The sequence below is a fragment of the Sorex fumeus genome, unplaced genomic scaffold, assembly GCF_029834395.1.
Source record: "Sorex fumeus unplaced genomic scaffold, SorFum_2.1 ptg000013l, whole genome shotgun sequence".
Taxonomy (NCBI): domain Eukaryota; kingdom Metazoa; phylum Chordata; class Mammalia; order Eulipotyphla; family Soricidae; genus Sorex; species Sorex fumeus.
In genome coordinates this window covers 29,294,165-29,306,415 of record NW_026606070.1, presented here as the reverse complement: position 1 = coordinate 29,306,415, position 12,251 = coordinate 29,294,165, and the positions used below count along the sequence as shown (strand labels likewise).

General features: G+C 50.2%; 1 protein-coding gene across 4 annotated transcripts in view; it reads left to right on the top strand.

Annotated features, from left to right (window-relative positions):
* Nucleotides 1–5,792: 5,792 nt before the first annotated feature.
* The window catches only part of KIT (KIT proto-oncogene, receptor tyrosine kinase), a 99,284-nt gene continuing 92,825 nt past the window's right edge, over nucleotides 5,793–12,251 (top strand). For all 4 annotated transcript variants that reach the window (XM_056111238.1, XM_056111240.1, XM_056111239.1 and 1 more), the window contains exon 1: nucleotides 5,793–5,957. In XM_056111238.1, the coding sequence (XP_055967213.1) occupies nucleotides 5,891–5,957 (67 nt within the window). In that variant the 5' untranslated portion in view covers nucleotides 5,793–5,890. The remainder of the gene's footprint in view (nucleotides 5,958–12,251) is intronic.

Here is a 12,251-nt window from a genome sequence, read left to right as displayed (position 1 = left end):
TTGCAAAAGAGGAATTGAGTGGCAATCATGTTCGATCTATAGTCTACTTTCAGCACGCATCTCCCATCCTGGGAGGATCTTCCCAACACCCTTTATTTGGTGCTCCCTTTTCTATCTGAGCTGCCTTTACCCCTAGAGTGTGAGGCTGGCCTCCAAACCATGGAGTAAACTTCCTGGTACTAATCTTGGCGATTCTTGGGTGTTAGTCTCCTATTTTGTTACTTTATGTTCCCCAGATGAATGCAATCTTTCTATGTCTGTCCCTCTCTTTCTGACTCATTTCACTTAGCATGATACTTTACATGTAGTACCACTTGTATGTAAATTTCATGACTTCATCCTTTCTAACAGCTGCTATGTAGAATATTTTTAAAATTCTTTTTCTCAATGGTATACAGTTAAGTATTTTCACTTTTACAACCAGAGACAAAATTTTTAAGTTAGATTTGGTGTGCAAGAGTCTGGGAAAGTCCTCTGTTCTATTTGTGTGGTATCATGATTTCTTTTGGTGAGATTCTCTCAGCTTTTGTTGGGGGACACATGCCTCCCCATTTTGGGGTCTAGTAGTCTGTATGGAGAACTGCAGGGGCAGGCATGTGACCCAGATCTGGCCAATCATCACATGCCACTTATCTGGCTTCTGTAATTGGTTCTGGATGGGCATGTGATTTCCCCCCAGCACTGCTCTTGGAGTTAGAAAGCTCTGCTGACATTGATACTGTGGAACTATAAGCCTGGAACTTCCTGCATGCACATGACAACCAGCAGACAATACAGGAATCTATTGCCAAAGGCTGGATCAGGAAAAAATGCATGTACAGAACCAAGCCATCACCAACACAGTCAAATCCTAATCATGTTGAGTCCTTAGATCTAGAAAAGTCTGTAACCATACATCACTGCACTTTCCACTTACAAAGCCAGCATTACTTGAGTATCTTTGCTGAACTTCAGACTTCTACATGTTGTTATCCAGAGTGGTCACCAATACAATGATGAAAACAATAAGATATATCAAAGATAATTCAGAAAAGGGTCCCGGGATCTCAGAACACGAACTGTCCTGTGTATGCTGAGACATAAAACATTTCCATCATCATAAATGTTTCTGCTGGATATCACTTATGATATAGATCATTATCAGTATATCTTCTGCAGATGTGGCTATCATTAGGAACAGATAACAGCCCCAAAGGCACAGGCTGGAGGCACCCACACGCCTGACATTAAATCCTTCATTGATGAATTTGAGATTGGGGATCTCAGAAAGGAGTTGGGAGTGAGGGGACAAGTAAGTGTTAAGGGGAATGGCCTTGACCCAGTCAGTACAGGATTTTAATGTTCTATTAACCATCAGTGTGAACTTCAGAACGTAAGCCAGTTAATAGATATTATAGATTCTGATTTGGACATCTGTCTTCCTTCCCACAGTGTGAATTTCCCCAGGCAGTGACTTGGTCTTAGTGATTTTTGTAAATCTCATCACTACCTATATGCTCAATAAATTTCCGCTAAATGGTGACCATGAATGAGCCCAGCTCAGCATTGTGTAATTCCCCATCTTGAATTTTCTTCTCTCTCCCTGATAGAAGTTTCCTGCCTTGAATTAAATTGCAATATGGTCTCTTTTCACCCTCTCTTCTGGAGACTTGTTATCCTCTCCAATATCAGTTGATTGAAGAAGAAAATTGTAAATTTTCTCTCTCAGGCATAATGTTGATATTTTAACTCATAGTGATTTCTTTTCTCACCACAAAATGGATTTTATAAATAGATCAAGATCCTAGAAACTTACGATTTCTCTGAGTGGTATCGTTTATCTCTGAAATTCTAAGAATAAGATGTGGTCCAATGGATCAGAGCATGGAGATCTTTTAATTTCAGTTCTCCCATATTTGTGGAACTTGAAGCATTTGCAAGAGTTTTAGGATGGGCCTACTCATGCTGGACTGTAAGGTTTGTGGCTGATTTGTCTAAGAACAATAGTGCATTTGGGCCTAAGAGCTCCTTTTTGCTTCACTGTGGATATTTAGATGCTGGCTGGCTGCAGAAATAAATGTAAAGAGTGGTAATCGTATATATTGATCTAGGAGTGATAGCTGCTAAGTGATTAGCTTCAAAAGTCTTTTCAGATCAAGAGAAAAACCAAAGGATTAAACAAGACTTGGTTTGAGTCTCCAAGCACGCACCATGAAGTATAGTCCCAATTTCTCCTCCCCCAAAGAAAACTCTTTTCTTCTTTCTTTCTCCCTGTGCTGGGGATTGAATCCAGGGCCTCACACATGCTCTACTTTGGAGCTACATTCCAAATCATTGTCCGTAAACTAGCTGAAGTCCTACCAGCATCCAATAGGAGAGCTTTCAAAATTCAATGAAGAGGCAAAGGGAGCTGGTCAATTATAAATGGTGGGTGATAGTATAGGGAAGAGTCTGGGTGTGTCTAGATCACCCCATAGTTCAGAATTAGCTTAACTAAGGAAGTAAAGGACCTGTACAAAGAAAACTACAAAACGCTACGCCAGGAAATAAAAGAGGACACAAGAAAATGGAAGGATATCCCCTGCACATGGATTGGGAGAATTAACATTGTCAAAATGGCAATACTTCCAAAAGCATTGTACAAATTCAGTGTGATCCCTATAACAATACCCATGACATTCTTAAAAGAAATGGCGCAAACGCTCCTGAAATTCATTTGGAACAATAAGCCCCCACAAATATCTACAGCAATTCTTGGGAAAAAGAAAATGGGAGGAATCAACCTCCCTAACTTCAAACTCTACTACAAAGCAGTAATAATTAAAACAGCATGGTACTGGAACAAAGGAGAACCGCAGACCAATGGAACAGGTTTGAATATACTGACATCTCTCCCCAAAATATGATCATCTTATCTTTGATAAGGGAGCAAGAAATGTGAAGTGGAACAAGGAAAGCCTCTTTAACAAATTGTGCTGGCAAAACTGGACAGCTACATGCAAAAAAAATGGGCTCAGATCTCTGCCTAACACCATGTACAAAAGTAAGATCAAAATGGATTAAAGACCTCCACATCAGACTGGAATCCATAAGGTACATTGAAGACAAAGTTGGCACAACCCTCCATGACATTGAAGCTAATGGTATCTTCAAAGGTGTCACACCAGTGGCCAAACAAGTGAAAACAGAGATAGACAAATGGGACTATCTTAAACTAAGAAGCTTCTGCACCTCAAAAGAAACAGTGACCAAAATACAAAGACAGTCTACAGAATGGGAAAGGATATTCGCTCAATACACATCCGAGAACGGGTTGATATCAAGGATATACAAAGTACTGGTTGAACTCCACAAGAAGAAAACATCCAACCCCATCAAAACATGGGGTGACGAAATGAACAGAAACTTTCTCACAGAAGAAATCCGAATGGCTAAAAGGCACATGAGAAAATGCTGTACATCATTAATCATCAGGGAGATGCAGATCAAAACAACAATGAGATATCATTTCACACCACACAGACTGGTCCACATCCAAAAGAATAAAAGCAAGCAGTGTTGGCGCAAATGTGGTGAGAAAGGGACCTTCCTTCATTGCTGGTGGGAATGCTGAATGGTTCAGTCCTTTTGGAAAACAGTATGGACAATTCTCCAAAAATTAGAAATTGAGCTCCCATTTGACCCAGCAATACCACTCCTGGGAATATATCCCAGAGAGGCAAAAAAGTATAGTCGAAGTGACATCTGTAATTGTTTGTTCATTGCAGCACTGTTTACAATAGCTAGAATCTGGAAAAAACCTGAGTGCCTGAGAACAGATGACTGGTTAAAGAAACTTTGGTACATCTACACAATGGAGTACTATGTAGCTGTTAGAAAAGATGAAGTCATGAAATTTACATACAAGTGGTACTACATGGAAAGTATCATGCTAATCGAAGTGAGTCAGAAAGAAAGGGATAGACATAGAAAGATTGCATTCATCTGGGGAACATCAAATAACAAAATAGGAGACTAACACCCAAGAATAGCAGAGATAAATACCAGGAAGTTTACTCCATGGCTTGGAGGCCAGCTGGGTATTCTAGGGGAAAGGACAGTTCAGATAGAGAAGGGAGCACCAAATAAAGGGTGTTGGGAGGATCCTCCCAGGATGGGAGATGCATGCTGAAAGTAGACTATAGATCGAACATGATTGCCTCTCAATGCCTCTTTTGCAAATCACAGCACCCAAAAGGAGAGAGAGAGAGAGAGAGAGAGAGAGAGAGAGAGAGAGAGAGAGAGAGAGAACAAAAGGGAATGGTCTGCCACAGAGGCAGGGTGGGATGGGGGAGATGGGGGTGGGTGGGAGGGATACCAGGATATGTGGTGGTTGAGAATGGGCACTGGTGGAGGGATGGGTACTCGATCATTGTATAACTGAAACCCAAGCACAAAAATTTGTAAGTTTACAACTGTACCTGATGGTGTTTCACTAATAAAAATTAAGAAAAAAATTACCCCATGGTGTATACTTAGAGGTGTGGCTCATTTATTCTCTGTTCTAGAGCCTTCTGGAAGTGTGTGTGGTGGGGGTTTCTGCAGATTCATTAGATGCACAGGGAAAATGCATCCTACTTGGACACAGTTTCAAAGTAACTGGGTGTCCCATCTTTTAACCCTGTGAACTGGGGCCACTCTGACGACTAGACTTCCTAATCCTGCTCTACTCTGCCCAGCTCACAAAGCTAGTCGTGTGAGCACCAAATGCTATCAGCACAGAGAACAACCGTAAGTCCTCCGACTTGGGATAAAGCACTATCTAGGTAGTGGAGTCTGGTTTAAGAGAATCATTTTGCTGTTATTTTGGCTCCTGGTCCAGACTAGGGCAGCAAATAGGAAGGCGAGGATCCCCACTAGCGTTAACTGTCCTCTTGTAAGAGGAATCCTACAGGGAAAAAAAGAAAATAATAATAATAATAAAGCGCCCAGAGGGCTCAGCTTTAGGACTTCAGCATAAATGGGTTTCAAAACGCTGGCTCCCAGAACAAACTTCGCAAGGCTTCCCTCCCCCCCTCCCGGGCAAAACCCCAGATTGCATTAAAGTCTCGGCAGGGGCTGGTTACGCGGACCAATAGAAACCATCTGTGCTCTTCCAGGTTAAGGAGCAGGTGGAGAAACTGAGCATAAAGAATCCCGGACCCCAGGCTCAGCCAGTTCTCCGCGGTGTTCGGCGCCACGCTCGGGCCCCTTCCACTCCTCGGAATGGAGAAGACTGTCGGGGCCCAATCCCCCCGACCCCACCGCCTCCCAGTCCCCTCACCACCAGCACCACCACCCTCCACCCCTGCCCCACAGCAGCGGCGTCCAGCCGGCCCCCGGGGGAGCGTGCCCGAGGGGCGGGCGGCGGACCTTTATTGTCTGGGGAGCACCTGGCAGGTGGCGGGGCCCGTGCCCTCACGTGCGCGCGGTGCCCAAGGCTTCACAAAGCGCGCGGGCTGCACCCGCCTGGTCCGGGGAACCGCCTCCGGCGGCCGGACCACATCACTGGGGGGGCGGGGAGGTGGGGGGAGACCCGCAGGGGCTCCGGGGTCGGGAGCCGGCGGCCGGAGCCGGGGGAGTGTGGGGGGCGGGCGGTGGGCGAGCGAGCCCTCCCCACCCCGCCCCCCCCACCCCCGACTCCCTCCGGGCTCAGCCCCTCCGGGAGTAGCACGTCGAAGGCGCCAGGGGTCAGGCGCGGCGGGCTGGGGAGGGGGGAGGCGAGGAGGGGCGCCGAGAAGGGGCGTGGCCGGCGCGCAGGGGGAGGGCGCAGGGAGGAGGGGCTGCCGCGCGCCGCTCGCGGCTCTGGGGGCTCGGCTCGGCCGCGGCTCCGTGCACTTGGGCGCGAGCTGGAACGTGGAACGGAGCTCCGGTCCCCCGCGCAGCCACCGCGATGAGAGGCGCTCGCGGCGCCTGGGATCTGCTCGGCGTCCTGCTCCTGCTGCTCCGCGTCCAGACAGGTGGGAGGAGGCGCGGCGGGCCGGGCGCGGCGGGCGGGACGCGCCTCGGGGAGAGGGCGGGTGGTGGTGGTCCCGGAGGGCGCCCCCCACCCCCGGGAGGCGTCGGGCCGGCCCGCCGGGCTCTTTGGCCGCGGGTGTCCACGCGTTGCAGCGGCGGGGGAAGCTTCGAGGCGTCCCCGGGACTCTCCCGCGCCCTGGCGCCCTCGCTCACCTGTGCGAGGAGTCCCCAGCTTGGTGGTGGGGGGCGTCGGGGGTGTGGGAAAGGGGTCCGCGCGTGCGGCCGGCGGGGAGGGGGGCGCATCTCGCTGCGAGGACAGCGACGGGGGCGCGCCGGCGTGAGAAAGGTTCAGGCGGAGGGTGGCGGGCCAGTTTGGGGTGGCTTTTGTGCTGAGGGCGCGCCGGGGCAGAGGCAGGCGGGCGTTCTGGGGGGCTTCGCCCCCTCCACCCCCAGCCCCAGCCCAGATCGCAGCCCGGCGCGGTGGCGGCGGCTTCCTTTTGTTAAAAGTTGCGCGTGTGTGTCCCGCATCGCGGAGGTTCCGTGTCGCGCCCAGGGCAAAGTTGCAGAGGCTTTTTCCTGGCTGGGCTCGGCGGCCGCTGCTCTCCTCCGACCGCGGGCGCCCTTTGTGCCCGCCCGGAGCTGGGGACCGGCCCGCGGCGCCACCCGTGGGACCCGAGTGCTTCGGCTGCGTGCGGCACCCTCCAACGCCCCCTCCCCTCCCACCCTTCACCCCCCCCCCCACCCTGCACCCCCGTTTCTGCTTCTGTTTTTCGCTCGGAGGCCGGACGGCGTGCGACTCCGCGACCGACCGACCCCGCGGAGCTGGGGGTGGGGGGTGGGGGCGCTGGTGGCGGCGACGGGGGACACAACTTGGGCAGGGAGCGAGCAAAGCAGCCGCTAGGTTGCAGACTTTTTTTTTTTTTTTTGCTTCTGGTGAAGCCGGTGCCAGAGGCTCTCGCCCCCTTTCCGCCACCCCTCTTGTCGTTTCTCGGCCGCCACGCGCCTCCTCGGAGCGGCTGGTGGCAGCGTTTGTCGCCTGCACCCGGGGAAGGCAAGGACCGGACCGGGCGCTGGAAAACTGATCCCGAGCCCCGGGCCACTACCTCCAGCGCCCATCCCCAGCCTGCCGAGCCGGGGTGTGCAAATCCCTCGTCTTGGTGTCCGAGATCTGCGACCTGTTTGCAATCGCCGGTCCTCGTGCAATTTTTTTTCCCCTCCCTAAGATCGCAGCTCCTCGTTCCCACGTGAAAGCATTAACACTGGGCTGCCCGAGCTCGGGGGTGGGAGATGGGGGTGGGAGATGGCGTGGAACTTTGCGGCTACATCTTCCTGGCAAGGATCTTAAAGCTCCAAGATTAGGAAAATCCGCGTCTGTCTGCGCGGGAACTTGGGTTTTAGGGCGGCGGGAGGAAGATGTGCAGCCTCCAGGGCCCCTCCCTCCCTAGGATTCCTACCCTTTTTTTCACCCCCTCCCTGTTGCTTTTTTTTCTTTCCCTGGGAATCACCGACGAACCCTAAAAGGGTGGGTTGTTGCATACTCTCTCCTAAAGCCCCCTTCCCAGGTCTTTTTTTTTTTTTTTAACCTTGAAGGCCACCCTGGTGATGTGAAGGACAAAAAAGTGAATCTGAATTGAAAAATCAGGGACTGGAAAGGAAGCGTGCTGATGAACTATTGTGGGACTGGATTGACCGCTGGTCAGTTTTCACCGGTGGTCTGAAGTCGCTGCCCAGCTCTGGTCTTGTCATGAGCATTGTGAGGGCTTTCCTGTGGGGAAGAGGCTGACACCTGGATCCCTCAGGCTGGGGGTGGGAGGATCCGGACTGAGGCTCTGGATTCCATCTGTGTGTCCGCCTTGTACCTTGATAGTCCCGTGCATTTTCTTAATTTTAATTTTAGCTAAGGCCCCGGAGAGACAGATCCCACAGAACTCCCCTCCCCCTTTAAAAATGAATAAATTCAGCGTTTTTTTTTTCCTCCTTGCTTAGAACGGTATTGCTGCATTGAGATTTTTTAGGTAAAAGAAATTGTCAGGTCTGGCTCCTGCTGGGGTAATGGGGTGCCTCAAAAAAAGCCATGCCCTGTGCTTCTGGGTGTCCTTTCTCCCAGCCATTTCATGGCTGAGATTCTAGAACACTCCACTTCCCCCAGAGCACAGGGAGGCCTCCACAGCATGAGCCAACCTGGACAATTCTCTACCGGTGTCAAAGACGCCTCAGAGTGCACAGCCTCGAATGTGTGAGGCCCTGAGTATGGTTGCTGGCACTGACAATAGATGCAGAACCCATGTGCTGATTGTGGGCTACAGTTCTGCTGGACTCAGGTGGTCCATCCTCTCCTCAGTCTACACAGGCCTCAGTTTCTCTCCGAGGGCTTGCAGGGTCTGAGTCTGTTGCAGGATATAACTCCAGGCAGCGTTTACTATGCCTGTGTCCAGCAGGAGAAGCTGGTGAGAAATGGTCACTCCCAGCTTCCCTCTTGCTCCTCCTGCAGGTGCCTGAGGAGTCATCCCCAGCAGCTGGACACAGGACACTGTGGGTTCTTACCCAGCTGGAAATGACACGGTGGCTCTAAAAGGGAGCCCAGATATTTCCCGGATCCCACCCATCCACACATTGTTTTTCTTCTGCTTTTATAAATCATGCATAATAAAAAAATTTAGTCATGTTTTGAAAAAGAAATGGCAGCCATTGTGGTGCTGTGAAGACGTGCTTTCTACCATGTCCTAGATTTCCTGGCAAGGTTGGGATGGACCTACTGTGTGCCAGGCTGGGACCTTGACCTGAAATTTCTGCACCCACCATTTTGGGTGAGAGAAGCTGGCTGAGCTTAAGTCATGTCCCCGGAGAATTGGGGGTGTCATCTGAGGTTGCCTCTTCAGGTCACTGCAAATGCACCCTGCAGTGACCACACAGAATCAGAATGGGTTTTGGAGGGAGTGAGGGTCCATGGGAGATGTTTCCTGAGTCACTCTTCCATCCTGGTCCTGGTTGGTGTAGGAAAGTGTGACGATGTTACTTTTCCCAATTTGAGTGGAAAAACATCTTAGAGGTATCAACCTACCTCTCTGATTGCTCCTGTTGACTGAGTTCTTTTTTCTTTCATTTTTTTTGGGGGGGGGTCACACCTGGCGCTGCTCAGGGGTTACTCCTGGCTCATGCACTCAGGAATTACTCTTGGTGGTGCTCAGGGGACCATATGGGATGCTGGGAATCAAACTCGGGTCGGCCGCATGCAAGGCAAATGCCCTACCCGTTGTGCTATCGCTTCAGCCCCTTGTCTGAGTTCTTGAATTTGAAGGATTGCCTGACTAGGGCCTTTGACCTTGTGGTGTGACCGAGCGATCGCATGAGGTATTAGCTGTCCTGTTCCTTAGCCTCTCAGAAGTGAGGAGAGAGAAACTCTTTTCAAAAAAATGTTCTCTCAAAAAATGACTGTAGAGTTGGTTGACCTTTTAAAAATACTTTTTCCGTCCTCCACTGAAGAAAATAAAAAGAAAAGGTCTCAGCATTGTTAATACTTGTAGCATTCTTGTGAAAGGGACCTCCAACCCACCCACCCCGAGCAGCGCTGCACCCCAGGAGTGGGTACTGGCCCTGCCTGAGCCTGGATGTGGTCCCTCAGTCTTTCTGCTTCCCCAACAAATTCTTGTCAGCGGTGTGTGTTGCGGGTGTCTCTGGCAGCGCCTGTCTGGACAGATATTGTGCTGATGGCTTTTGCTGCTGTTGTTGACTGTTGTTGGCTGCTGGAACTTGCCCTGAGGATTTTGACTCATTTCCTCAAGGCACTCCAGCTGATTCTAGAAGGACTCCGGGAAACGAGCTGCGGTGTCCTGGGCTGGAATTCTTGCCTGGTCCACAGCACTGTGGGGCTCCTGCAGAGGCCGGAGGCGAGGCCGCAGCAGACTGGGACGTGGGAAGTGCTTTCTGGAGCTGCTTTCATGTGGGGTGACTTTCAAACAGGGGATTGAAAGGCCTTTGAAGGAATCTGAAATATGCAAAATCTCGCAGGCGCTGTCTAGAGCGTTGGGCATTTTCGTGGTTGCATATCCACGCTGGAAAGGGCCTGCAAGGGACTTACTTAACCAGAGCTAAAGGTTTGAATCTCGGGCAAATCCCGTGTAAATCTTTGTGGAACGTCGAGGGGACTTGTGACTAAGCTTGACTTAGCAGCCGTGATTGCTGACGTTTTTGGACAGGAGACAGCTCATCCTTAGACTAAAGCGTTTTTGGGGGGGGAAGGGGGCAAAGGGAAGATTAGGGGACTCCCCAGCAGTGTGTGGGCCGCCAGGGCTGTACCTGGTGGTACTTGGATACCGTGCAGTGCTGCAGATTGAACCCAGGGTCCTGTGAGTGCCAGGCCTGAGCTCCGGCCCTTTGAGCTTCTTCCCAGCGCTCAGATTTTTAGACTCTTGCAAGGTTGTGGTCCGGGGCCTTGTTTTGCTAGGCTCTCATGATGCTTTTTTGAAAACACAAGTACAGAGGCAAGGTTTAAATATTGAGAAATGTAGAGTTCTCTGTTCTCTCAGAGACTTGGGAAGCTGGGCCTGGCTGAGTTGGGCTCTCTGGGGTTCAGTAGGGAAGCTTGCAGTCCATTGCCAGCCCTAGGGCAATGGGGTGTATCATCTTGGGGCCCTGGGGAGCAAGGGGAAACCACAGACATGTGCCTGGTGGAGGGGTGCGAGACTAAGGAGTGAAGATAGTCTGGTGTTTGCTGGCTGCGTGGCTGGCAGTTTTGTATCTTTGAAGTCAGTTGCTTAACCCGTTAGAGCTTCACTTTTTTTTTTCAACTTCTGTATGTTTTGTCCGTTATAAGCTGTGTGACTTTATTAGTTTTTGCTTTTGGGGCCATACCCAGCAATGCTCAGGGATTATTCCTGGCTCTGCCCTCAAGAATTACTCCTGGTGGCTTTTGGGGGACCATATGGGATGCCAAGGATCGAACCTGGGTTGGCTGCATGCACGCCAAACACCCTGCTTTGCTGTACTGTTGCGCTCTAACCCCTGGCCCCATTGTGTGACTTTAAACAAATAACTTGACCTCTCTGTCAGTAAATATGTTTCTCCATAACTATTTTTGTTTGGTTTTTATTTTTGGATTTTACTTGGGCTGGAGCGATAGCACAGCGGGTAGGGAGTTTGCCTTGCATGCGGCCAACCTGGCCGATGCGAGTTCGATTCCTCCGCCCCTCTCAGAGAGCCCGGCAAGCTACCGAGAGTATCTTGCTCGCACGGCAAAGCCTGGCAAGCTCCCCGTGACGTATTCGATATGCCAAACACAGTAACAAGTGTCACAATGGAGACGTTACTGGGCCTGCTCGAGCAAATCGATGAACAACGGGAGGATAGTGACAGTGACAGTGACTTGGCTCTGGGCAATACAGATTTCTGGATTCAAGTTTGGAGAGTGGTGGTGTGGGGAGCAGAGAGCTAGCGTTAGAGTTAAGGTACTTGTTCTTACCTTGCCTCTGCCCCCTCACTTTGCTCCCTGGCCTGGCAGGTCCTGGAGCATCTCTGTGAGGGATGACCCAGCACAGATCAGGGAGTAGTTGCCTTCCTGAACTCTCGTGCAGTATCAGGTGGCATTGCATGATCTTCTGGGTGAGGAGCACTCTGGATCTGCCTACCCTCTGAGTGAGGATGAAGTGAATCTGTCCATTGCCAGGAGGGTGATGGTTTTGGTCTCTGTTGCTTTAACATTTCCCCTCCAGCACTCTCATACGGTCAATATTTCAGATTCAGTAAACGTTTCAGATTCAGTTTAACAGCATTTTTTGCAGAATTTGTTTCAGTTGTTAATTCAGATTTTACGTGGCATAAATTTATAGTGGGGCTACAAAATCCTTAGGGCCCCGGTCCACACAGGCACTGAAGTTTTGGGCTTGGGTAGGGTGATAACACAGATATCCGTTCAAAGCAGAATTTGGTATCATAAGAAGTGAATATATACATTTAGCGATTGCGGGATTACACTTCCTGAAACCCTTAGGTACTGGAAATCTATAGTAATTCATGAGAAAAGTCAGTGTCTTGGTTGTAACTGGTTACCGTTATTAAAACATATATATATATATATATATATATATATTTTTCTTTTTGGGTCACATCCAGCGATGCTCTGTACTCAGGAATTACTCCTGGAGGTGCTCTGGGGACCATATGAGATGCTGGGAATTGAACCTGGGTTGGCCTACCTGCTGTGCTATCGCTCCAGCCCCATATTTCGTTTTTTATAGTTTATATACTTTAGAATGCCAAGCAATGGACAGGACTTTATTTATAAAGGGAGAGGACTTTAT